This window comes from Engystomops pustulosus, unplaced genomic scaffold (assembly GCF_040894005.1).
Source record: "Engystomops pustulosus unplaced genomic scaffold, aEngPut4.maternal MAT_SCAFFOLD_89, whole genome shotgun sequence".
Taxonomy (NCBI): Eukaryota; Metazoa; Chordata; class Amphibia; order Anura; family Leptodactylidae; genus Engystomops; species Engystomops pustulosus.
In genome coordinates, this window is record NW_027284975.1 from 11726 (window position 1) to 38506 (window position 26781).

Consider the following 26781-nt stretch of genomic DNA (forward strand, 5'->3'; position numbering starts at 1 on the left):
ACTCCCTCCCTAGCTCTTTGCTCTCTTCTTCCTCTGTCTACTCCCTCCCCCCGCTCACTCTTTCCTTCTCGCTCTCTGCTCTCTTCTTCCTCTGTCTACTCCCTTGTTCTCTGCTCTCTTCTTCCTGTGCTCTCCTCGCTCTCTGCTCTCTTCTTCCTGTGCTCTCCTCGCTCTCTGCTCTCTTCTTCCTGTGCTCTCCTCGCTCCCCTCGCTCACTCTTTCCTTCTCGCTCTCTGCTCTCTTCTTCCTGTGCTCTCCTCCCTTGTTCTCTGCTCTCTTCTTCCTGTGCTCTCCTCGCTCTCTGCTCTCTTCTTCCTGTGCTCTCCTCGCTCTCTGCTCTCTTCTTCCTCTGTCTACTCCCTCCCCTCGCTCTCTGCTCTCTTTTTCCTGTGCTCTCCCCCCCCCCCCCCCGCTCACTCTTTCCTTCTCCCTCCCTCGATCTCTGCTCTCTTCATCCTGTCTCCTCCCTCCTCTATCTCCTCTTCTCCCATCCCTCCCTGGTTGTCTCCTTCTCCCTCGCTCTCTGCTCTCCTCTTCCTGTGCTCTCCTCGCTCTCTGCTCTCTTCTTCCTCTGTCTACTCCCTCCCTCCGCTCTCTGCTCTCTTCTTCCTCTGTCTACTCCCTCCCCCCGCTCACTCTTTCCTTCTCGTTCTCTGCTCTCTTCTTCCTGTGCTCTCCTCTCCCCCTCCTCTATCTCCTCTTCTCCCATCCCTCCCTGGTTGTCTCCTCCTCCTCCTCCTGCATTGTATTATTGAGGGGAGAGATGGCAGCAGCTCCTGTGGTCCTGTGCTCCCTGTAGTCTCCCTGATGGAGGACCTGCGGCCGGAGCTGCAGAAGCTGCGCGAGGTCTTTGATGTGTGTGATGAGGATGCTGATGGCTTCATCAAGGTGGACGACTTCTTGGATCTGGGGCAGCAGTTTGCCCAAGGAGATGAGGTGAGGAATTCTGGTGTCATTAACCCCTTACACACTGCATCACCCAATCTTCTCATCACTGATTATGAACATCATAGAGATAAGTGAAAAAACAAACAGAATGAGATGGTTCAGCGGCTAAAATCTGCAGCGAGGTCTGATGTTCTTACATACATACATACAAGCTCCTCCTGAACAAGGTCCTACGACGTCAGCCCCACAAGCAGCAAAGATAGCGAGCTGCCATGTCCTGTGTCCTGACACCTTTCTATCATAGCCAGCAGTGGTCAGGGGTCAACATGGGTGCTCTGACCCCTCTGTGACTACACCCCCCATACACAGCGAGCTGCCATGTCCCGTGTCCTGACACCATTCTATCATAGCCAGCAGTGGTCAGGGGTCAACATGGGTGCTCTGACCCCTCTGTGACTACACCCCCCATACACAGCGAGCTGCCATGTCCTGTGTGTCCTGACACCTTTCTATCATAGCCAGCAGTGGTCAGGGGTCAGCATGGGTGCTCTGACCCCTCTGTGACTACACCCCCCATACACAGTGAGCTGCCATGTCCTGTGTGTCCTGACACCTTTCTATCATAGCCAGCAGGGGTCAGCGTGGGTGCTCTGACCCCTCTGTGACTACACCCCCCATACACAGCGAGCTGCCATGTCCTGTGTGTCCTGACACCTCTCTATCATAGTCAGCATGGGCGCTCTGACCCCTCTGTGACTACACCCCCCATACACAGCGAGCTGCCATGTCCTGTGTCCTGACACCTTTCTATCATAGTCTATGAAAGAAAAATTTGTGTGGTAATAGTGTGTGGCTCACCCGTTCTGAAGATTTTCAGGGTAGGCTTCCATTCAAGCAGCACGGATCTCCACGTGACCGGCGTGTCCAGATAAGCAAGAAAATCCCAAGGGAAAAAGAGGTGATCCAGCGCATATGATAAAAGGATGCCACCGTGTGAAACGCGTAGGCCGTTATTTGTAGCCCACTTTTGGACGCAGTGCTGTAGTGCGTCTCACGCATATTGCTGTACTTGGAATCTGTCAATAAAATCGGTGGCATCCTTTTATCATATGCGCTGGATCACCTCTTTTTCCCTTGGGATTTTCTTACCTTTCTATCATAGCCAGCAGTGGTCAGGGGTCAGCATGGGTGCTCTGACCCCTCTCTGACTACATCCCCCATACACAGCGAGCTGCCATGTCCTGTGTGTCCTGACACCTTTCTATCATAGCCAGCAGTGGTCAGGGGTCAGTATGGGTGCTCTGACCCCTCTGTGACTACACCCCCCATACACAGCGAGCTGCCATGTCCTGTGTGTCCTGACACCTTTCTATCATAGCCAGCAGTGGTCAGGGGTCAGTATGGGTGCTCTGACCCCTCTGTGACTACACCCCCCATACACAGCGAGCTGCCATGTCCTGTGTGTCCTGACACCTTTCTATCATAGCCAGCAGTGGTCAGGGGTCAGCATGTGTGCTCTGACCCCTCTGTGACTACACCCCCCATACACAGTGAGCTGCCATGTCCTGTGTGTCCTGACACCTTTCTATCATAGCCAGCAGGGGTCAGCATGTGCGCTCTGACCCCTCTGTGACTACACCCCCCATACACAGCGAGCTGCCATGTCCTGTGTGTCCTGACACCTTTCTATCATAGCCAGCAGGGGTCAGGGGTCAGCATGGGCGCTCTGACCCCTCCGTGACTAAACCCCCCATACACAGCGAGCTGCCATGTCCTGTCTGTCCTGACACCTTTCTATCATAGCCAGCAGTGGTCAGGGGTCAGTATGGGTGCTCTGACCCCTCTGTGACTACACCCCCCATACACAGCGAGCTGCCATGTCCTGTGTGTCCTGACACCTTTCTATCATAGCCAGCAGTGGTCAGGGGTCAGCATGGGCGCTCTGACCCCTCTGTGACTACACCCCCCATACACAGCGAGCTGCCATGTCCTGTGTGTCCTGACACCTTTCTATCATAGCCAGCAGTGGTCAGGGGTCAGCATGGGCGCTCTGACCCCTCTGTGACTACACCCCCCATACACAGCGAGCTGCCATGTCCTGTGTCCTGACACCTTTCTATCATAGCCAGCAGTGGTCAGGGGTCAGCATGGACGCTCTGACCCCTCTCTGACTACATCCCCCATACACAGCGAGCTGCCATGTCCTGTGTGTCCTGACACCTTTCTATCATAGCCAGCAGTGGTCAGGGGTCAGCATGGGCGCTCTGACCCCTCTGTGACTACACCCCCATACACAGCGAGCTGCCATGTCCTGTGTGTCCTGACACCTTTCTATCATAGCCAGCAGTGTTCAGGGGTCAGTATGGGTGCTCTGACCCCTCTGTGACTACACCCCCCATACACAGCGAGCTGCCATGTCCTGTGTGTCCTGACACCTTTCTATCATAGCCAGCAGTGGTCAGGGGTCAGCATGGGCGCTCTGACCCCTCTGTGACTACACCCCCATACACAGCGAGCTGCCATGTCCTGTGTGTCCTGACACCTTTCTATCATAGCCAGCAGTGGTCAGGGGTCAGCATGGGCGCTCTGACCCCTCTGTGACTACACCCCCCATACACAGCGAGCTGCCATGTCCTGTGTGTCCTGACACCTTTCTATCATAGCCAGCAGTGGTCAGGGGTCAGCATGGGCGCTCTGACCCCTCTGTTACTACACCCCCATACACAGCGAGCTGCCATGTCCTGTGTGTCCTGACACCTTTCTATCATAGCCAGCAGTGGTCAGGAGTCAGCATGGGCGCTCTGACCCCTCTGTGACTACACCCCCATACACAGCGAGCTGCCATGTCCTGTGTGTCCTGACACCTTTCTATCATAGCCAGCAGGGGTCAGTATGGGTGCTCTGACCCCTCTGTGACTACACCCCCCATACACAGCGAGCTGCCATGTCCTGTGTGTCCTGACACCTTTCTATCATAGCCAGCAGGGGTCAGCATGGGCGCTTTGACCCCTCTGTGACTACACCCCCATACACAGCGAGCTGCCATGTCCTGTGTGTCTTGACACCTTTCTATCATAGCCAGCAGTGGTCAGGGGTCAGCATGGGTGCTCTGACCCCTCTCTGACTACATCCCCCATACACAGCGAGCTGCCATGTCCTGTGTGTCCTGACACCTTTCTATCATAGCCAGCAGTGGTCAGGGGTCAGTATGGGTGCTCTGACCCCTCTGTGACTACACCCCCCATACACAGCGAGCTGCCATGTCCTGTGTGTCCTGACACCTTTCTATCATAGCCAGCAGTGGTCAGGGGTCAGTATGGGTGCTCTGACCCCTCTGTGACTACACCCCCCATACACAGCGAGCTGCCATGTCCTGTGTGTCCTGACACCTTTCTATCATAGCCAGCAGTGGTCAGGGGTCAGCATGTGTGCTCTGACCCCTCTGTGACTACACCCCCCATACACAGTGAGCTGCCATGTCCTGTGTGTCCTGACACCTTTCTATCATAGCCAGCAGGGGTCAGCATGTGCGCTCTGACCCCTCTGTGACTACACCCCCCATACACAGCGAGCTGCCATGTCCTGTGTGTCCTGACACCTTTCTATCATAGCCAGCAGGGGTCAGGGGTCAGCATGGGCGCTCTGACCCCTCCGTGACTAAACCCCCCATACACAGCGAGCTGCCATGTCCTGTCTGTCCTGACACCTTTCTATCATAGCCAGCAGTGGTCAGGGGTCAGTATGGGTGCTCTGACCCCTCTGTGACTACACCCCCCATACACAGCGAGCTGCCATGTCCTGTGTGTCCTGACACCTTTCTATCATAGCCAGCAGTGGTCAGGGGTCAGCATGGGCGCTCTGACCCCTCTGTGACTACACCCCCCATACACAGCGAGCTGCCATGTCCTGTGTGTCCTGACACCTTTCTATCATAGCCAGCAGTGGTCAGGGGTCAGCATGGGCGCTCTGACCCCTCTGTGACTACACCCCCCATACACAGCGAGCTGCCATGTCCTGTGTCCTGACACCTTTCTATCATAGCCAGCAGTGGTCAGGGGTCAGCATGGACGCTCTGACCCCTCTCTGACTACATCCCCCATACACAGCGAGCTGCCATGTCCTGTGTGTCCTGACACCTTTCTATCATAGCCAGCAGTGGTCAGGGGTCAGCATGGGCGCTCTGACCCCTCTGTGACTACACCCCCATACACAGCGAGCTGCCATGTCCTGTGTGTCCTGACACCTTTCTATCATAGCCAGCAGTGTTCAGGGGTCAGTATGGGTGCTCTGACCCCTCTGTGACTACACCCCCCATACACAGCGAGCTGCCATGTCCTGTGTGTCCTGACACCTTTCTATCATAGCCAGCAGTGGTCAGGGGTCAGCATGGGCGCTCTGACCCCTCTGTGACTACACCCCCATACACAGCGAGCTGCCATGTCCTGTGTGTCCTGACACCTTTCTATCATAGCCAGCAGTGGTCAGGGGTCAGCATGGGCGCTCTGACCCCTCTGTGACTACACCCCCCATACACAGCGAGCTGCCATGTCCTGTGTGTCCTGACACCTTTCTATCATAGCCAGCAGTGGTCAGGGGTCAGCATGGGCGCTCTGACCCCTCTGTTACTACACCCCCATACACAGCGAGCTGCCATGTCCTGTGTGTCCTGACACCTTTCTATCATAGCCAGCAGTGGTCAGGAGTCAGCATGGGCGCTCTGACCCCTCTGTGACTACACCCCCATACACAGCGAGCTGCCATGTCCTGTGTGTCCTGACACCTTTCTATCATAGCCAGCAGGGGTCAGTATGGGTGCTCTGACCCCTCTGTGACTACACCCCCCATACACAGCGAGCTGCCATGTCCTGTGTGTCCTGACACCTTTCTATCATAGCCAGCAGGGGTCAGCATGGGCGCTTTGACCCCTCTGTGACTACACCCCCATACACAGCGAGCTGCCATGTCCTGTGTGTCTTGACACCTTTCTATCATAGCCAGCAGTGGTCAGGGGTCAGCATGGGTGCTCTGACCCCTCTGTGACTACACCCCCCATACACAGTGAGCTGCCATGTCCTGTGTGTCCTGACACCTTTCTATCATAGCCAGCAGTGGTCAGGGGTCAGCATGGGTGCTCTGACCCCTCTCTGACTACATCCCCCATACACAGCGAGCTGCCATGTCCTGTGTGTCCTGACACCTTTCTATCATAGCCAGCAGTGGTCAGGGGTCAGTATGGGTGCTCTGACCCCTCTGTGACTACACCCCCCATACACAGCGAGCTGCCATGTCCTGTGTGTCCTGACACCTTTCTATCATAGCCAGCAGTGGTCAGGGGTCAGCATGTGTGCTCTGACCCCTCTGTGACTACACCCCCCATACACAGTGAGCTGCCATGTCCTGTGTGTCCTGACACCTTTCTATCATAGCCAGCAGGGGTCAGCATGTGCGCTCTGACCCCTCTGTGACTACACCCCCCATACACAGCGAGCTGCCATGTCCTGTGTGTCCTGACACCTTTCTATCATAGCCAGCAGGGGTCAGGGGTCAGCATGGGCGCTCTGACCCCTCCGTGACTAAACCCCCTATACACAGTAAGCTGCCATGTCCTGTGTGTTCTGACACCTTTCTATCATAGCCAGCATTGGTCAGGGGTCAGTATGGGTGCTCTGACCCCTCTGTGACTACACCCCCCATACACAGCGAGCTGCCATGTCCTGTGTGTCCTGACACCTTTCTATCATAGCCAGCAGTGGTCAGGGGTCAGCATGGGCGCTCTGACCCCTCTGTGACTACACCCCCCATACACAGCGAGCTGCCATGTCCTGTCTGTCCTGACACCTTTCTATCATAGCCAGCAGTGGTCAGGGGTCAGCATGGGCGCTCTGACCCCTCTGTGACTACACCCCCCATACACAGCGAGCTGCCATGTCCTGTGTCCTGACACCTTTCTATCATAGCCAGCAGTGGTCAGGGGTCAGCATGGACGCTCTGACCCCTCTCTGACTACATCCCCCATACACAGCGAGCTGCCATGTCCTGTGTGTCCTGACACCTTTCTATCATAGCCAGCAGTGGTCAGGGGTCAGCATGGGCGCTCTGACCCCTCTGTGACTACACCCCCATACACAGCGAGCTGCCATGTCCTGTGTGTCCTGACACCTTTCTATCATAGCCAGCAGTGTTCAGGGGTCAGTATGGGTGCTCTGACCCCTCTGTGACTACACCCCCCATACACAGCGAGCTGCCATGTCCTGTGTGTCCTGACACCTTTCTATCATAGCCAGCAGTGGTCAGGGGTCAGCATGGGCGCTCTGACCCCTCTGTGACTACACCCCCATACACAGCGAGCTGCCATGTCCTGTGTGTCCTGACACCTTTCTATCATAGCCAGCAGTGGTCAGGGGTCAGCATGGGCGCTCTGACCCCTCTGTGACTACACCCCCCATACACAGCGAGCTGCCATGTCCTGTGTGTCCTGACACCTTTCTATCATAGCCAGCAGTGGTCAGGGGTCAGCATGGGCGCTCTGACCCCTCTGTTACTACACCCCCATACACAGCGAGCTGCCATGTCCTGTGTGTCCTGACACCTTTCTATCATAGCCAGCAGTGGTCAGGAGTCAGCATGGGCGCTCTGACCCCTCTGTGACTACACCCCCATACACAGCGAGCTGCCATGTCCTGTGTGTCCTGACACCTTTCTATCATAGCCAGCAGGGGTCAGTATGGGTGCTCTGACCCCTCTGTGACTACACCCCCCATACACAGCGAGCTGCCATGTCCTGTGTGTCCTGACACCTTTCTATCATAGCCAGCAGGGGTCAGCATGGGCGCTTTGACCCCTCTGTGACTACACCCCCATACACAGCGAGCTGCCATGTCCTGTGTGTCTTGACACCTTTCTATCATAGCCAGCAGTGGTCAGGGGTCAGCATGGGTGCTCTGACCCCTCTGTGACTACACCCCCCATACACAGTGAGCTGCCATGTCCTGTGTGTCCTGACACCTTTCTATCATAGCCAGCAGGGGTCAGCATGTGCGCTCTGACCCCTCTGTGACTACACCCCCCATACACAGCGAGCTGCCATGTCCTGTGTGTCCTGATACCTTTCTATCATAGCCAGCAGGGGTCAGGGGTCAGCATGGGCGCTCTGACCCCTCCGTGACTAAACCCCCTATACACAGTAAGCTGCCATGTCCTGTGTGTTCTGACACCTTTCTATCATAGCCAGCAGTGGTCAGGGGTCAGCATGGGCGCTCTGACCCCCCTGTGACTACACCCCCCATACACAGCCAGCTGCCATGTCCTGTGTCCTGACACCTTTCTATCATAGCCAGCAGTGGTCAGGGGTCAGCATGGGTGCTCTGACCCCTCTGTGACTACACCCCCCATACACAGGGAGCTGCCATGTCCTGTGTGTCCTGACACCTTTCTATCATAGCCAGCAGTGGTCAGGGGTCAGCATGGGCGCTCTGACCCCTCTGTGACTACACCCCCCATACACAGCGAGCTGCCATGTCCTGTGTGTCCTGACACCTTTCTATCATAGCCAGCATGGTCAGGGGTCAGCATGGGCGCACTGACCCCCCTGTGACTACACCCCCATACACAGCGAGCTGCCATGTCCTGTGTCCTGACACCTTTCTATCATAGCCAGCAGTGGTCAGGGGTCAGCATGGGCGCTCTGACCCCTCTGTGACGGCACACACCATACACAGCGAGCTGCCATGTCTTGTGTGTCCTGACACCTTTCTATCATAGCCAGCAGTGGTCAGGGGTCAGCATGGGCGCTCTGACCCCTCTGTAACTACACCCCCCATACACAGCGAGCTGCCATGTCCTGTGTGTCCTGACAGCTTTCTATCATAGCGAGCAGGGGTCAGCATGGGTGCTCTGACCTCTCTGTGACTACACCCCCCATACACAGCGAGCTGCCATGTCCTGTGTGTCTTGACACCTTCCTATCATAGCCAGCAGTGGTCAGGGGTCAGCATGGGGGCTCTGACCGCTCTGTGACTACACCCCCATACACAGCGAGCTGCCATGTCCTGTATCCTGACACCTTTCTATCATAGCCAGCAGGGGTCAGCATGGGTGCTCTGACCCCTCTGTGACTACATCCCCCATACACAGCGAGCTGCCATGTCCTGTGTGTCCTGACACCTTTCTATCATAGCCAGCAGTGGACAGGGGTCAGCATGGGCGCTCTGACCCCTCTGTGAATACACCCCCATACACAGCGAGCTGCCATGTCCAGTGTGTCCTGACACCTTTCTATCATAGCCAGCAGGGGTCAGCGTGGGGGCTCTGACCCCTCTGTGACTACACCCCCCATACACAGCGAGCTGCCATGTCCTGTGTCTTGACACCTTTCTATCATAGCCAGCAGTGGTCAGGGGTCAGCATGGGCGCTCTGACCCCTCTGTGACTACACCCCCCATACACAGCGAGCTGCCATGTCCTGTGTCCTGACACCTTTCTATCATAGCCAGCAGTGGTCAGGGGTCAGCATGGACGCTCTGACCCCTCTCTGACAACATCCCCCATACACAGCGAGCTGCCATGTCCTGTGTGTCCTGACACCTTTCTATCATAGCCAGCAATGGTCAGGGGTCAGTATGGGTGCTCTGACCCCTCTGTGACTACACCCCCCATACACAGCGAGCTGCCATGTCCTGTGTGTCCTGACACCTTTCTATCATAGCCAGCAGGGGTCAGCATGGGTGCTCTGACCCCTCTCTGTGACTACACCCCCCATACACAGCGAGCTGCCATGTCCTGTGTGTCCTGACACCTTTCTATCATAGTCAGCATGGGTGCTCTGACCCCTCTGTGACTACACCCCCCATACACAGCGAGCTGCCATGTCCTGTGTGTCCTGACACCTTTCTATCATAGCCAGCAGGGGTCAGCGTGGGGGCTCTGACCCCTCTGTGACTACACCCCCCATACACAGCGAGCTGCCATGTCCTGTGTGTCCTGACACCTCTCTATCATAGCCAGCAGTGGTCAGGGGTCAGCATGGGTGCTCTGACCTCTCTGTGACTACAACCCCCATACACAGCGAGCTGCCATGTCCTGTGTGTCCTGACACCTTTCTATCATAGCCAGCAGGGGTCAGCGTGGGGGCTCTGACCCCTCTGTGACTACACCCCCCGTACACAGCGAGCTGCCATGTCCTGTGTGTCCTGACACCTTTCTATCATAGTCAGCATGGGTGCTCTGACCCCTCTGTGACTACACCCCCCATACACAGCGAGCTGCCATGTCCTGTGTGTCCTGACACCTTTCTATCATAGCCAGCAGGGGTCAGCGTGGGGGCTCTGACCCCTCTGTGACTACACCCCCCATACACAGCGAGCTGCCATGTCCTGTGTGTCCTGACACCTCTCTATCATAGCCAGCAGTGGTCAGGGGTCAGCATGGGCGCTCTGACCCCTCTGTGACTACACCCCCCATACACAGCGAGCTGCCATGTCCTGTGTGTCCTGACACCTCTCTATCATAGCCAGCAGTGGTCAGGGGTCAGCATGGGCGCTCTGACCCCTCTGTGACTACGCCCCCATACACAGCGAGCTGCCATGTCCTGTGTGTCCTGACACCTTTCTATCATAGCCAGCAGGGGTCAGCGTGGGGGCTCTGACCCCTCTGTGACTACACCCCCCATACACAGCGAGCTGCCATGTCCTGTGTCTTGACACCTTTCTATCATAGCCAGCAGTGGTCAGGGGTCAGCATGGGCGCTCTGACCCCTCTGTGACTACACCCCCATACACAGCGAGCTGCCATGTCCTGTGTGTCCTGACACTTTTCTATCATAGCCAGCAGTGGTCAGGGGTCAGCATGGGCGCTCTGACCCCTCTGTGACTACACCCCCCATACACAGCGAGCTGCCATGTCCTGTGTCCTGACACCTTTCTATCATAGCCAGCAGTGGTCAGGGGTCAGCATGGACGCTCTGACCCCTCTCTGACTACATCCCCCATACACAGCGAGCTGCCATGTCCTGTGTGTCCTGACACCTTTCTATCATAGCCAGCAGTGGTCAGGGGTCAGCATGGGGGCTCTGACCCCTCTGTGACTACACCCCCATACACAGCGAGCTGCCATGTCCTGTTTGTCCTGACACCTTTCTATCATAGCCAGCAGTGGTCAGCATGGGCGCTCTGACCCCTCTGTGACTACACCCCCCATACACAGCGAGCTGCCATGTCCTGTGTGTCCTGTCACCTTTCTATCATAGCCAGCAGTGGTCAGGGGTCAGCATGGGTGCTCTGACCCCTATGTGCCTACACCTCCCATATACAGCGAGCTGCCATGTCCTGTGTGTCCTGACACCTTTCTATCATAGCCAGCAGTGGTCAGGGGTCAGCATGGGTACTCTGACCCCTCTGTGACTACACCCCTCATACACAGCGAGCTGCCATGTCCTGTGTGTCCTGACACCTTTCTATCATAGCCAGCAGTGGTCAGGGGTCAACATGGGTGCTCTGACCCCTCTGTGACTACACCCCCCATACACAGCGAGCTGCCATGTCCTGTGTGTCCTGACACCTGTCTATCATAGCCAGCAGTGGTCAGGGGTCAGCATGGGTGCTCTGACCCCTCTCTGTGACTACACCCCCATACACAGCGAGCTGCCATGTCTTTTGTCCTGACACCTTTCTATCATAGCCAGCAGTGGTCAGGGGTAAACATGGGAGCTCTGACCCTTCTGTGACTACACCCCCATACACAGCGAGCTGCCATGTCCTGTGTGTCCTGACACCTTTCTATCATAGCCAGCAGGGGTCAGCATGGGCACTCTGACCCCTCTGTGACTACACCCCCCATACACAGCAAGCTGCCATGTCCTGTGTGTCCTGACACCTTTCTATCATAGCCAGCAGTGGTCAGGGGTCAGCATGGGTGCTCTGACCTCTCTGTGACTACAACCCCCATACACAGCGAGCTGCCATGTCCTGTGTGTCCTGACACCTTTCTATCATAGCCAGCAGGGGTCAGCGTGGGGGCTCTGACCCCTCTGTGACTACACCCCCCGTACACAGCGAGCTGCCATGTCCTGTGTGTCCTGACACCTTTCTATCATAGTCAGCATGGGTGCTCTGACCCCTCTGTGACTACACCCCCCATACACAGCGAGCTGCCATGTCCTGTGTGTCCTGACACCTTTCTATCATAGCCAGCAGGGGTCAGCGTGGGGGCTCTGACCCCTCTGTGACTACACCCCCCATACACAGCGAGCTGCCATGTCCTGTGTGTCCTGACACCTCTCTATCATAGCCAGCAGTGGTCAGGGGTCAGCATGGGCGCTCTGACCCCTCTGTGACTACGCCCCTATACACAGCGAGCTGCCATGTCCTGTGTGTCCTGACACCTTTCTATCATAGCCAGCAGGGGTCAGCGTGGGGGCTCTGACCCCTCTGTGACTACACCCCCCATACACAGCGAGCTGCCATGTCCTGTGTCTTGACACCTTTCTATCATAGCCAGCAGTGGTCAGGGGTCAGCATGGGCGCTCTGACCCCTCTGTGACTACACCCCCATACACAGCGAGCTGCCATGTCCTGTGTGTCCTGACACTTTTCTATCATAGCCAGCAGTGGTCAGGGGTCAGCATGGGCGCTCTGACCCCTCTGTGACTACACCCCCCATACACAGCGAGCTGCCATGTCCTGTGTCCTGACACCTTTCTATCATAGCCAGCAGTGGTCAGGGGTCAGCATGGACGCTCTGACCCCTCTCTGACTACATCCCCCATACACAGCGAGCTGCCATGTCCTGTGTGTCCTGACACCTTTCTATCATAGCCAGCAGTGGTCAGGGGTCAGTATGGGTGCTCTGACCCCTCTGTGACTACACCCCCATACACAGCGAGCTGCCATGTCCTGTGTGTCCTGACACCTTTCTATCATAGCCAGCAGGGGTCAGAATGGGTGCTCTGACCCCTCTCTGTGACTACACCCCCCATACACAGCGAGCTGCCATGTCCTGTGTGTCCTGACACCTTTCTATCATAGCCAGCAGTGGTCAGGGTTCAGCATGGGGGCTCTGACCCCTCTGTGACTACACCCCTATACACAGCGAGCTGCCATGTCCTGTTTGTCCTGACACCTTTCTATCATAGCCAGTAGTGGTCAGGGGTCAGCATGGGTGCTCTGACCCCTCTGTGACTACACCCCCCATACACAGCGAGCTGCCATGTCCTGTGTGTCCTGACACCTTTCTATCATAGCCAGCAGTGGTCAGGGGTCAGCATGGGCACTCTGACCCCTCTGTGACTACACCCCCCATACACAGCGAGCTGCCATGTCCTGTGTGTCCTGACACCTTTCTATCATAGCCAGCAGTGGTCAGGGGTCAGCATGGGTGCTCTGACCCCTCTGTGACTACACCCCCCATACACAGCGAGCTGCCATGTCCTGTGTGTCCTGACACCTTTCTATCATAGCCAGCAGTGGTCAGGGGTCAGCATGGGCGCTCTGACCCCTCTGTGACTACACCCCCCATACACAGCGAGCTGCCATGTCCTGTGTGTCCTGACACCTTTCTATCATAGCCAGCAGTGGTCAGGGGTCAGCATGGGTGCTCTGACCCCTATGTGCCTACACCTCCCATATACAGCGAGCTGCCATGTCCTGTGTCTCCTGACACCTTTCTATCATAGCCAGCAGTGGTCAGGGGTCAGCATGGGCGCTCTGACCCCTCTGTGACTACACCCCCATACACAGCGAGCTGCCATGTCTTTTGTCCTGACACCTTTCTATCATAGCCAGCAGTGGTCAGGGGTCAGCATGGGTACTCTGACCAATCTGTGACTACACCCCTCATACACAGCGAGCTGCCATGTCCTGTGTGTCCTGACACCTTTCTATCATAGCCAGCAGTGGTCAGGGGTCAGCATGGGTGCTCTGACCCCTCTGTGACTACACCCCCCATACACAGCGAGCTGCCATGTCCTGTGTGTCCTGACACCTGTCTATCATAGCCAGCAGTGGTCAGGGGTCAGCATGGGTGCTCTGACCCCTCTCTGTGACTACACCCCCATACACAGCGAGCTGCCATGTCTTTTGTCCTGACACCTTTCTATCATAGCCAGCAGTGGTCAGGGGTCAACATGGGCGCTCTGACCCTTCTGTGACTACACCCCCATACACAGCGAGCTGCCATGTCCTGTGTGTCCTGACACCTTTCTATCATAGCCAGCAGGGGTCAGCATGGGCGCTCTGACCTCTCTGTGACTACACCCCCCATACACAGCGAGCTGCCATGTCCTGTGTGTCCTGACACCTTTCTATCATAGCCAGCAGTGGTCAGGGGTCAGCATGGGTGCTCTGACCTCTCTGTGACTACACCCAACATACACAGCGAGCTGCCATGTCCTGTGTCCTGACACCTTTCTATCATAGCCAGCAGTGGTCAGGGGTCAGCATGGGCGCTCTGACCCCTCTGTGACTACACCCCCCATACACAGCAAGCTGCCATGTCCTGTGTGTCCTGACACCTTTCTATCATAGCCAGCAGTGGTCAGGGGTCAGCATGGGTGCTCTGACCTCTCTGTGACTACAACCCCCATACACAGCGAGCTGCCATGTCCTGTGTGTCCTGACACCTTTCTATCATAGCCAGCAGGGGTCAGCGTGGGGGCTCTGACCCCTCTGTGACTACACCCCCCATACACAGCGAGCTGCCATGTCCTGTGTGTCCTGACACCTTTCTATCATAGTCAGCATGGGTGCTCTGACCCCTCGATGACTACACCCCCCATACACAGCGAGCTGCCATGTCCTGTGTGTCCTGACACCTTTCTATCTTAGCCAGCAGGGGTCAGCGTGGGGGCTCTGACCCCTCTGTGACTACACCCCCCATACACAGCGAGCTGCCATGTCCTGTGTCCTGACACCTTTCTATCATAGCCAGCAGTGGTCAGGGGTCAGCATGGACGCTCTGACCCCTCTCTGACTACATCCCCCATACACAGCGAGCTGCCATGTCCTGTGTGTCCTGACACCTTTCTATCATAGCCAGCAGTGGTCAGGGGTCAGTATGGGTGCTCTGACCCCTCTGTGACTACACCCCCCATACACAGCGAGCTGCCATGTCCTGTGTGTCCTGACACCTTTCTATCATAGCCAGCAGTGGTCAGCATGGGCGCTCTGACCCCTCTGTGACTACACCCCCCATACACAGCGAGCTGCCATGTCCTGTGTGTCCTGACACCTTTCTATCATAGCCAGCAGTGGTCAGGGGTCAGCATGGGTGCTCTGACCCCTCTGTGACTACACCCTCCATACACAGCGAGCTGCCATGTCCTGTGTGTCCTGACACCTTTCTACCATAGCCAGCAGTGGTCAGGGGTCAGCATGGGTGCTCTGACCCCTCTGTGACTACATCCCCCATACACAGCGAGCTGCCATGTCCTGTGTGTCCTGACACCTTTCTATCATAGCCAGCAGGGGTCAGCATGGGTGCTCTGACCCCTCTGTGACTACACCCCCCATACACAGCCAGCTGCCATGTCCTGTGTGTCCTGACACCTTTCTATCATAGCCAGCAGGGGTCAGCATAGGCGCTTTGACCCCTCTGTGACTACACCCCCCATACACAGCGAGCTGCCATGTCCTGTGTGTCCTGACACCTTTCTATCATAGCCAGCAGTGGTCAGGGGTCAGCATGTGTGCTCTGACCCCTCTGTGACTACACCCCCCATACACAGTGAGCTGCCATGTCCTGTGTGTCCTGACACCTTTCTATCATAGCCAGCAGGGGTCAGCATGTGCGCTCTGACCCCTCTGTGACTACACCCCCCATACACAGCGAGCTGCCATGTCCTGTGTGTCCTGACACCTTTCTATCATAGCCAGCAGGGGTCAGGGGTCAGCATGGGCGCTCTGACCCCTCCGTGACTAAACCCCCTATGCACAGTAAGCTGCCATGTCCTGTGTGTCCTGACACCTTTCTATCATAGCCAGCATTGGTCAGGGGTCAGAATGGGTGCTCTGACCCCTCTGTGACTACACCCCCCATATACAGCGAGCTGCCATGTCCTGTGTGTCCTGACACCTTTCTATCATAGCCAGCAGTGGTCAGGGTTCAGCATGGGCGCACTGACCCCTCTGTGACTATACCCTCCATACACAGCGAGCTGCAATGTCCTGTGTCCTGACACCTTTCTATCATAGCCAGCAGTGGTCAGGGGTCAGCATGGGCGCTCTGACCCCTCTGTGACTGCACACACCATACACAGCGAGCTGCCGTGTCTTGTGTGTCCTGACACCTTTCTATCATAGCCAGCAGTGGTCAGGGGTCAGCATGGGCGCTCTGACCCCTCTGTAACTACACCCCCCATACACAGCGAGCTGACATGTCCTGTGTGTCCTGACACCTTTCTATCATAGCCCGCAGTGGTCAGGGGTCAGCATGGGCGCTCTGACCTCTCTGTGACTACACCCCCATACACAGCGAGCTGCCATGTCCTTTGTGTCTTGACACCTTCCTATCATAGCCAGCAGTGGTCAGGAATCAGCAAGGGCGCTCTGACCTCTCTGTGACTACACCCCCCATACACAGCGAGCTGCCATGTCCTGTGTGTCCTTACACCTTTCTATCATAGCCAGCAGTGGTCAGGGGTCAACATGGGCACTCTGACCCCTCTGTGACTACATCTCCCATATTCTGTGTGTCCTGACACCTGTCTATCATAGCCAGCAGTGGTCAGGGGTCAGCATGGGCGCTCTGACCCCTCTCTGACTACATCCCCCATACACAGCGAGCTGCCATGTCCTGTGTGTCCTGACACCTTTCTATCAAAGCCAGCAGTGGTCAGGGGTCAGCATGGGCGCTCTGACCCCTCTGTGACTACACCCCCCGTACACAGCGAGCTGCCATGTCCTGTGTGTCCTGACACCTTTCTATCATAGCCAGCAGTGGTCAGGGGTCAGCATGGGCGCTCTGACCTCTCTGTGACTACACCCCCACTACACAGCGAGCTGCCATGTCCTGTGTGTCCTGACACCTTTCTATCTTAGCCAGCAGTGGTCAGAGGTCAGCATGGGTGCTCTGACCCCTCTGTGACTACACCCTCCATACACAGCGAGCTGCCATGTCCTGTGTGTCCTGACACCTTTCTATCATAGCCAGCAGTGGTCAGGGGTCAGCATGGGAGCTCTGACCCCTATGTGACTACACCCCCCATACACAGTGAGCTGCCATGTCCTGTGTATCCTGACACCTTTCTATCATAGCCAGCAGTGGTCAGGGGTCAGCATGGGAGCTCTGACCCCTCTGTGACTACACCCCCCATACACAGCGAGCTGCCATGTCCTGTGTGTCCTGACACCTTTCTATCATAGCCAGCAGAGGTCAGCATGGGCGCTCTGACCCCTCTGTGACTACACCTCCCATACACAGCGAGCTGCCATGTCCTGTGTCCTGACACCTTTCTATCATAGCCAGCAGTGGTCAGGGGTCAGCATGGGTGCTCTGCCCCCTCTGTGACTACACCCCTCATACACAGCGAGCTGCCATGTCCTGTGTGTCCTGACACATTTCTACCATAGCCAGCAGTGGTCACGGGTCAGCATGGGTGCTCTGACCCCTCTGTGACTACGCCCCCATACACAGGGAGCTGCCATGTCCTGTGTCCTGACACCTTTCTATCATAGCCAGCAGTGGTCAGGGGTCAGCATGGGGCGCTCTGACCTCTCTGTGACTACACCCCCCATACACAGCGAGCTGCCATGTCCTGTGTGTCCTGACACCTTTCTGTCATAGCCAGCAGTGGTCAGGGGTCAGCATGGGCGCTCTGACCTCTCTGTGAATACACCCCCCATGGACAGCGAGCTGCCATGTCCTGTGTGTCCTGACACCTTTCTATCATAGCCAGCAGTGGTCAGGGGTCAGCATGGGTGCTCTGACCCCTCTGTGACTACACCCCCCATACACAGGGAGCTGCCATGTCCTGTGTGTCCTGACACCTTTCTATCATAGCCAGCAGTGGTCAGGGGTCAGCATGGGTGCTCTGACCCCTCTGTGACTACACCCCCCATACACAGCGAGCTGCCATGTCCTGTGTGTCCTGACACCTTTCTATCATAGCCAGCAGGGGTCAGCGTGGGGGCTCTGACCCCTCTGTGACTACACCCCCCATACACAGCGAGCTGCCATGTCCTGTGTGTCCTGACACCTCTCTATCATAGCCAGCAGTGGTCAGGGGTCAGCATGGGCGCTCTGACCCCTCTGTGACTACACCCCCCATACACAGCGAGCTGCCATGTCCTGTGTGTCCTGACACCTCTCTATCATAGCCAGCAGTGGTCAGGGGTCAGCATGGGCGCTCTGACCCCTCTGTGACTACGCCCCCATACACAGCGAGCTGCCATGTCCTGTGTGTCCTGACACCTTTCTATCATAGCCAGCAGGGGTCAGCGTGGGGGCTCTGACCCCTCTGTGACTACACCCCCCATACACAGCGAGCTGCCATGTCCTGTGTCTTGACACCTTTCTATCATAGCCAGCAGTGGTCAGGGGTCAGCATGGGCGCTCTGACCCCTCTGTGACTACACCCCCATACACAGCGAGCTGCCATGTCCTGTGTGTCCTGACACTTTTCTATCATAGCCAGCAGTGGTCAGGGGTCAGCATGGGCGCTCTGACCCCTCTGTGACTACACCCCCCATACACAGCGAGCTGCCATGTCCTGTGTCCTGACACCTTTCTATCATAGCCAGCAGTGGTCAGGGGTCAGCATGGACGCTCTGACCCCTCTCTGACTACATCCCCCATACACAGCGAGCTGCCATGTCCTGTGTGTCCTGACACCTTTCTATCATAGCCAGCAGTGGTCAGGGGTCAGCATGGGGGCTCTGACCCCTCTGTGACTACACCCCCATACACAGCGAGCTGCCATGTCCTGTTTGTCCTGACACCTTTCTATCATAGCCAGCAGTGGTCAGCATGGGCGCTCTGACCCCTCTGTGACTACACCCCCCATACACAGCGAGCTGCCATGTCCTGTGTGTCCTGTCACCTTTCTATCATAGCCAGCAGTGGTCAGGGGTCAGCATGGGTGCTCTGACCCCTATGTGCCTACACCTCCCATATACAGCGAGCTGCCATGTCCTGTGTGTCCTGACACCTTTCTATCATAGCCAGCAGTGGTCAGGGGTCAGCATGGGTACTCTGACCCCTCTGTGACTACACCCCTCATACACAGCGAGCTGCCATGTCCTGTGTGTCCTGACACCTTTCTATCATAGCCAGCAGTGGTCAGGGGTCAACATGGGTGCTCTGACCCCTCTGTGACTACACCCCCCATACACAGCGAGCTGCCATGTCCTGTGTGTCCTGACACCTGTCTATCATAGCCAGCAGTGGTCAGGGGTCAGCATGGGTGCTCTGACCCCTCTCTGTGACTACACCCCCATACACAGCGAGCTGCCATGTCTTTTGTCCTGACACCTTTCTATCATAGCCAGCAGTGGTCAGGGGTAAACATGGGAGCTCTGACCCTTCTGTGACTACACCCCCATACACAGCGAGCTGCCATGTCCTGTGTGTCCTGACACCTTTCTATCATAGCCAGCAGGGGTCAGCATGGGCACTCTGACCCCTCTGTGACTACACCCCCCATACACAGCAAGCTGCCATGTCCTGTGTGTCCTGACACCTTTCTATCATAGCCAGCAGTGGTCAGGGGTCAGCATGGGTGCTCTGACCTCTCTGTGACTACACCCCCACTACACAGCGAGCTGCCATGTCCTGTGTGTCCTGACACCTTTCTATCTTAGCCAGCAGTGGTCAGAGGTCAGCATGGGTGCTCTGACCCCTCTGTGACTACACCCTCCATACACAGCGAGCTGCCATGTCCTGTGTGTCCTGACACCTTTCTATCATAGCCAGCAGTGGTCAGGGGTCAGCATGGGAGCTCTGACCCCTATGTGACTACACCCCCCATACACAGTGAGCTGCCATGTCCTGTGTATCCTGACACCTTTCTATCATAGCCAGCAGTGGTCAGGGGTCAGCATGGGAGCTCTGACCCCTCTGTGACTACACCCCCATACACAGCGAGCTGCCATGTCTTTTGTCCTGACACCTTTCTATCATAGCCAGCAGTGGTCAGGGGTAAACATGGGAGCTCTGACCCTTCTGTGACTACACCCCCATACACAGCGAGCTGCCATGTCCTGTGTGTCCTGACACCTTTCTATCATAGCCAGCAGGGGTCAGCATGGGCACTCTGACCCCTCTGTGACTACACCCCCCATACACAGCAAGCTGCCATGTCCTGTGTGTCCTGACACCTTTCTATCATAGCCAGCAGTGGTCAGGGGTCAGCATGGGCGCTCTGACCTCTCTGTGACTACACCCCCATACACAGCGAGCTGCCATGTCCTGTGTGTCCTGACACCTTTCTATCATAGCCAGCAGTGGTCAGGGGTCAGCATGGGAGCTCTGACCCCTCTGTGACTACACCCCCCATACACAGCGAGCTGCCATGTCCTGTGTCCTGACACCTTTCTATCAAAGCCAGCAGTGGTCAGGGGTCAGCATGGGCGCTCTGACCCCTCTGTGACTACACCCCCCGTACACAGCGAGCTGCCATGTCCTGTGTGTCCTGACACCTTTCTATCATAGCCAGCAGTGGTCAGGGGTCAGCATGGGTGCTCTGACCCCTCTGTGACTACACCCTCCATACACAGCGAGCTGCCATGTCCTGTGTGTCCTGACACCTTTCTATCATAGCCAGCAGTGGTCAGGGGTCAGCATGGGAGCTCTGACCCCTATGTGACTACACCCCCCATACACAGTGAGCTGCCATGTCCTGTGTATCCTGACACCTTTCTATCATAGCCAGCAGTGGTCAGGGGTCAGCATGGGAGCTCTGACCCCTCTGTGACTACACCCCCCATACACAGCGAGCTGCCATGTCCTGTGTGTCCTGACACCTTTCTATCATAGCCAGCAGAGGTCAGCATGGGCGCTCTGACCCCTCTGTGACTACACCTCCCATACACAGCGAGCTGCCATGTCCTGTGTCCTGACACCTTTCTATCATAGCCAGCAGTGGTCAGGGGTCAGCATGGGTGCTCTGCCCCCTCTGTGACTACACCCCTCATACACAGCGAGCTGCCATGTCCTGTGTGTCCTGACACATTTCTACCATAGCCAGCAGTGGTCACGGGTCAGCATGGGTGCTCTGACCCCTCTGTGACTACGCCCCCATACACAGGGAGCTGCCATGTCCTGTGTCCTGACACCTTTCTATCATAGCCAGCAGTGGTCAGGGGTCAGCATGGGGCGCTCTGACCTCTCTGTGACTACACCCCCCATACACAGCGAGCTGCCATGTCCTGTGTGTCCTGACACCTTTCTGTCATAGCCAGCAGTGGTCAGGGGTCAGCATGGGCGCTCTGACCTCTCTGTGAATACACCCCCCATGGACAGCGAGCTGCCATGTCCTGTGTGTCCTGACACCTTTCTATCATAGCCAGCAGTGGTCAGGGGTCAGCATGGGTGCTCTGACCCCTCTGTGACTACACCCCCCATACACAGGGAGCTGCCATGTCCTGTGTGTCCTGACACCTTTCTATCATAGCCAGCAGTGGTCAGGGGTCAGCATGGGTGCTCTGACCCCTCTGTGACTACACTCCCCCATACACAGCGAGCTGCCATGTCCTGTGTGTCCTGACACCTTTCTATCATAGCCAGCAGTGGTCAGAGGTCAGCATGGGCGCTCTGACCCCTCTGTGACTACACCCCCCATACACAGCGAGCTGCCATGTCCTGTGTTTAGCGGCAATGGCTACTAACTGTACATGTGGTATCTGTGTAATGTCTGACACCATCTCCTGTGATCCGAGCGGTGGGGGGGCTGTTTACCCCCAGGGTTTCCACTGACCCAGCAACATCTAAAAACTTTATGATTATATATACTTTCAGGATTGACGGTGCAACACCCTCGCCGATGCAAGGCAGAGGAGTGGTTGCGAATACGTCCCGCCATGCAGCTTGCAGCCTGTGAAGGGTCTGATCAACCCCACAGCAGGTCACTACATGACAAATACCTCACATAGATGGGCATTGCAGTGGTAGATCCTGCCTGGTAAGGCAGGAGTTAATTCTTTGATGTGATGTAAGATGTGTCATCCAATCACATGTGTTATCCTAATGTCTGTAAGCTGAGAGGTAATTGGAGGAGTAGCCACCACCTGACCAGTGGGAGTAACAAAACCCTGGTCAGGAAACTTCTAGAGTGCAGTCAGTCAGACCAGGGAGTCTGAACAAGTCAGTTCTCTCTCAGAAGAGAGTGCAGTGTGAGGAGAGAGTTCACTCTCTCAGATTAGAGACTTTGAGGAGTCAGTGCAGCTAGCACATCAGACCAGAGCAGGTGAGCCCAGCTCCCTGCTGAAGACTGTAGTGAGACAGTTAGTTAGGAAAGGGATATCATCCTACCTTCAAGGGTGATATCTCAGCTATCCAGGCTGATGATCTACATCCTGTGGCTCCCTCCAACTGCATCTCAGCAATCTACCATTCTGTTAAGGCACGTTGCTGCGGTTCCTGTCGGTTCCAATAAAGAACTGTAAGTTGTTTTTGTTCAACGTCTGCCTCCGTCTGGTCCCTGCTACTACGGCTGTCACCATCACGGGCACCCTGTCCACCACACAGAGACCCATACTCTAGACACCAAAGGGTTGCCCCAGGGAGATCCGCTATAGCAGCCTCTCCCTCATCATTTCTTGCCAACACAACCCTTCTGGAGACCTGCCAGGCTGTAGGACAGCCCTCCGGTTCCCCATACCAAGCACCGTGACACTAGCGTGCCTAGGCCGCAACCGCCAGCCACTCAGGTACTGCGGGCCCCGGCTGACTCCAGGCCCCGAGAAAAGGCTAGGCCCCGGTGGGGGATGTTGCAAGTGGCATCACGAACAGGATCTACTTCTGTGCCTTATTCTGGCACTATAGACTGTACTTTATTACAAAGACTGTGCTGCCTAACCCTGCTGCCATTCGGGTATAGGCCCAAGTGACTTTGTGTTATATTTCTACATTGAACTCTATTACTGCTGCCACATGCAGTCGAGCTCCGCTCCAGCACTCAAGAGGTTAAACTCTGCAAAGAACTTTGTCAGCTCTGCTGCATCCGGCGCTGCCGCGCCTGAAGCGTTTACCTCAGAGGCGTGTGGCGCAGCAAGTATTCCCAGCCCGCCAAATCCTCACTGGCGGGAACTCCGGAGTCATCACTGGGCTCCGCCCCCTGCACGAGTGGCGCGAAGTACCTTGGAGGAGGAGCTGGAGCGTGTGCGGCCGGCAACGAAGAGGATTAATCGGCCATCTTGGATTTCGGCGCAGGCCGCGCCTGAAACCTGCCAGCAGCGTGCGCCTCATCCGGAGTTCCGCCGCACGTGTCCTGCGACTGGAGAACACCGTTGAGCATCACCAAGCCCCTGCTGCCTGCCAGACATCAGGAACGGAGTCCTTCATGCACCGGAGCTGTACTGTCACCGCGGCTGATCCTGAGTGAGTACCGCTGGGGAAGTTAAAGGGGGGTAGAGATTGTTTCCGACGCTAGGTTATTGGCTCACCTCCCAGGGAATAGTGACTGTGTCTTAAAGTTCCCACGTCCCATTCTAGCCATCACCCATAGCAACGGACATTTTGTAACCCTACAGACTTCCCTCAGCTAGGCCAGTCATGTCCGCCCAGGACGAAGATACGGGACTGTAGCAGGTCCCGTCCCCTGGTCCCTCCTCAGGGTACCGGAGCATGTTAAGCCCTCCAGAGAGTCCTTTCACCCCTGGTACATCCAGGGTCCCTGGGACCCCCACCATGATGCCTCTGACTATGCCCTACTATCTGGGGGCCCCCTGGTTACCCCACTACGAGGGAGTATCACACAGTCTCCCTGAATTCAGAGATAAGTTGTTAGCCACCTTCGCCCTGTACCCGTTCACAGAGGAACAGAAAGTGGGCATCCTAACCGGGCAGTTGACAGGACCCGCTCTCCGGGAAGTCAAGTCTTGGCCCCGAGAACAGCGTCAGAATGTGGTCCAAATTCTTGATAGGCTGCGCAACACCTTTGACAAGTGTACTGCCTCAGAGTTGAAGCTGCAATTCTTCGGGAAAAGACAGAAGCCCCAAGAGTCCCTCCGAGACTTCGCCCTCTCCCTACAGGAGACATGGAAGGCCATAACCCGTTTTGATCCCAAAGACGCTGAAACCTCTGACCAAACCCTGAGGGAACAATTCAATAATGGACTTGTTAATAGAAATCAAAGATGTCAACTAAAGATCATCTCTTCTCAACATGTCCAGGCCTCCTTTCTTGAGTTTAAGGAAATTGCCATTGACATATTAGGGGACCGACCGCCTACTGGACCGCAGAAAGAGCCTGAATCCGTGGAAATGGAGGACTCTGCTCTAGCTTGCCATCCATTGCAGTCGACATCACCTGCTCCTACGGCTACGGAAGTTGCTGGCTTAGCAGGACAGGTCCCTAATCTGGCGGACACCCTGCATAAAATACTCGATCGGTTGACCCAGTTGGAAGTGACTGTCTCCTCCATGAGGAGGAAACCTCCAGAGAACTCTGTACGGTCAGCTACCCCTCGTGACTCCCCAGCCAAACAGCGCCCAAGAGAAGCAAAGTCGTTAAGCATCTGGAGTCAGAAGGAACCCCGCCAGAGGTGCAGCTACTGCCATAAATATGGGCATGAAGAGGATGGATGTCGTCAGTTAAATGACAAACCCTTGGAGCTAAGGGACGACCTTCAAGGGACGAACCTGTAAGTCCCCGAGATGCCAACTGGATGCCCAAGTTCGTGGGGACTCGCCCCATGGTTCATGTAACCATCAACGGAGTTACCCTACCGGCCTTAATTGATACCGGCTCTCAAGTGACCACCCTCCGGAGTGCTGCCTTCGAGAAATGCCGAGGAGGAGCATCCTTAGTCCAGCCTCCCAAGGCTTACTTGAACATTATTGCTACGAACGGAAAACCCGTACCCATCAGCGGCTACTGGGAGCCCACACCATTGGAGACACTGAGTTAACCAGACAGGGCGTAGTGGTGACACAAGTGCCCAAAAACTGTAACTTCTCTCTGGTACTGGGTACCAATGTCCTCCGCAACTGCTACCCTGAAGTGCTGAAGGCTCTCCACGACTCCCTGCCAACCATGCCCAACGGTTCCCGGAAGGTAATTCAGGAGACTATGCAGGTTCTAGCGGTGCAACAGAAGTTTGCTGGCCCTAATGGAGAAATCTGCAGAGCGCGGATCAAGGATCCCCAACCTGTCCGTCTTCAACCTGGGACTGAGACGTTAGTATGGTGTCGAGCCTGCATGGGCGTCCAAGGTCAAGACTACCAGGCGATAGTAGAACCTCTACCAGCTGATGAAGACCTGCCCATTCTAGCCGCCAGGAGCCTAGTCACTGTATCCTAAGGACAAGTACCCATTCGACTACTAAATGTGGGAGACTCCCCAGTGGATCTGAGAAAGTACCAAGCCGTAGCCACTCTCTTCAGTGTCCATCCTGAAGACTTGGTGGAAACCACTCTGTCTGACTCCCAACAGTTGGAAGTGAAGCAAAGTGCTGAAGGTGAGCCTGCGGAGCAATCATGGTGGCTTGAGCTCAATATTGGAGACGACGATTTTACTCCTGCAGACCAAGTACAAGGTGTCCTGGATGTCGTTATGAAGCACCACCAGGCCTTCAGCAAACACCCGCTGGACTTTGGACAGACTACCCTGATCCAACATACCATCCCTACTGGCTCTCATCCTCCTATCAAGGAACGATACTGGCCCATACCTCCAGCCCGCTACCAAGAGGTGAAAAAGCTGGTACAAGAGATGAAGACAGCCAACGTTATCCGGGAGAGTCACAGCCCATGGGCTGCCCCGCTGGTCCATGTGAAAAAGAAGGATGGAACCCTTCGATTCTGTGTTGACTACAGGAAGATCAACAATATCACCCACAAGGATGCCTATCCTCTGCCTCGAATCGAGGAATCCCCCGCAGCCCTACGGTCAGCTGCCTACTTCTCTACCCTGGACCTGACCAGTGGCTACTGGCAAGTGGCCATGGCGCCGGAAGACAGAGAGAAGACGGCTTTCACCACCCCAATGGGCCTGTTCGAGTTCAACAACATGCCGTTCGGGCTATGCAACGCCCCAGGCACATTTCAACGGCTGATGGAAAGATGTTTGGGTCATCGAAACTTCGAGACCGTCCTGCTATACTTGGACAACATCATCATCTACTCCAAGACTTATGAAGACCACCTCCACCATCTGGCTGAAGTCTTCCAAATCCTGACCCAACATGGGTTGAAGGTCAAGCCATCCAAGTGCCACCTGCTACAACCTAGCGTCAAGTACCTGGGACATGTGGTGAGCGCTCATGGAATTGAGCCAGATCCAGAGAAGATTGCAGCTGTCCACGACTGGCCTACCCCCTCAACCATACGGGACATCAAAAGCTTCCTGGGATTTGCCAGTTATTACAGGCGTTTCATCCCGAAGTTTGCCCAGCTGGCGGCTCCTCTGCAAGAACTTCTAAGGGGCCTGCCAAAAGAGAGCCAACGTTCCCGAGTATCCATTGAGTGGACAGCCAAACGAGAAGCTGCCTTCCAGATGCTCAAGCAACGGTTGACTGAGCCTCCGGTGTTGGGATATCCAGACTACAGTCTGCCTTTCACCCTATACACTGATGCCAGCAAGCAAGGTCTAGGGGCGGTATTATCCCAGCTCCAAAACGGAACTGAAAGGGTCATAGCCTACGCCAGCCGTTCCCTCCGAGAACCGGAGCAAAACGACCAGAACTACAGTTCCTTCAAGTTGGAGTTTCTGGCGTTAGTGTGGGCTGTGACCGAAAAGTTCAAGGA

General features: G+C 56.0%; 1 protein-coding gene across 1 annotated transcript in view; it reads left to right on the forward strand.

Annotated features, from left to right (window-relative positions):
* The first annotated feature begins 487 nt into the window (after positions 1-487).
* RAB11FIP4 (RAB11 family interacting protein 4) overlaps positions 488-26781 on the forward strand; it is a 149618-nt gene continuing 123324 nt past the window's right edge. Inside the window, 1 exon segment of the mRNA XM_072131553.1 lies at positions 488-936. Within this exon segment, the coding sequence (XP_071987654.1) occupies positions 808-936 (129 nt within the window). The 5' untranslated portion in view covers positions 488-807.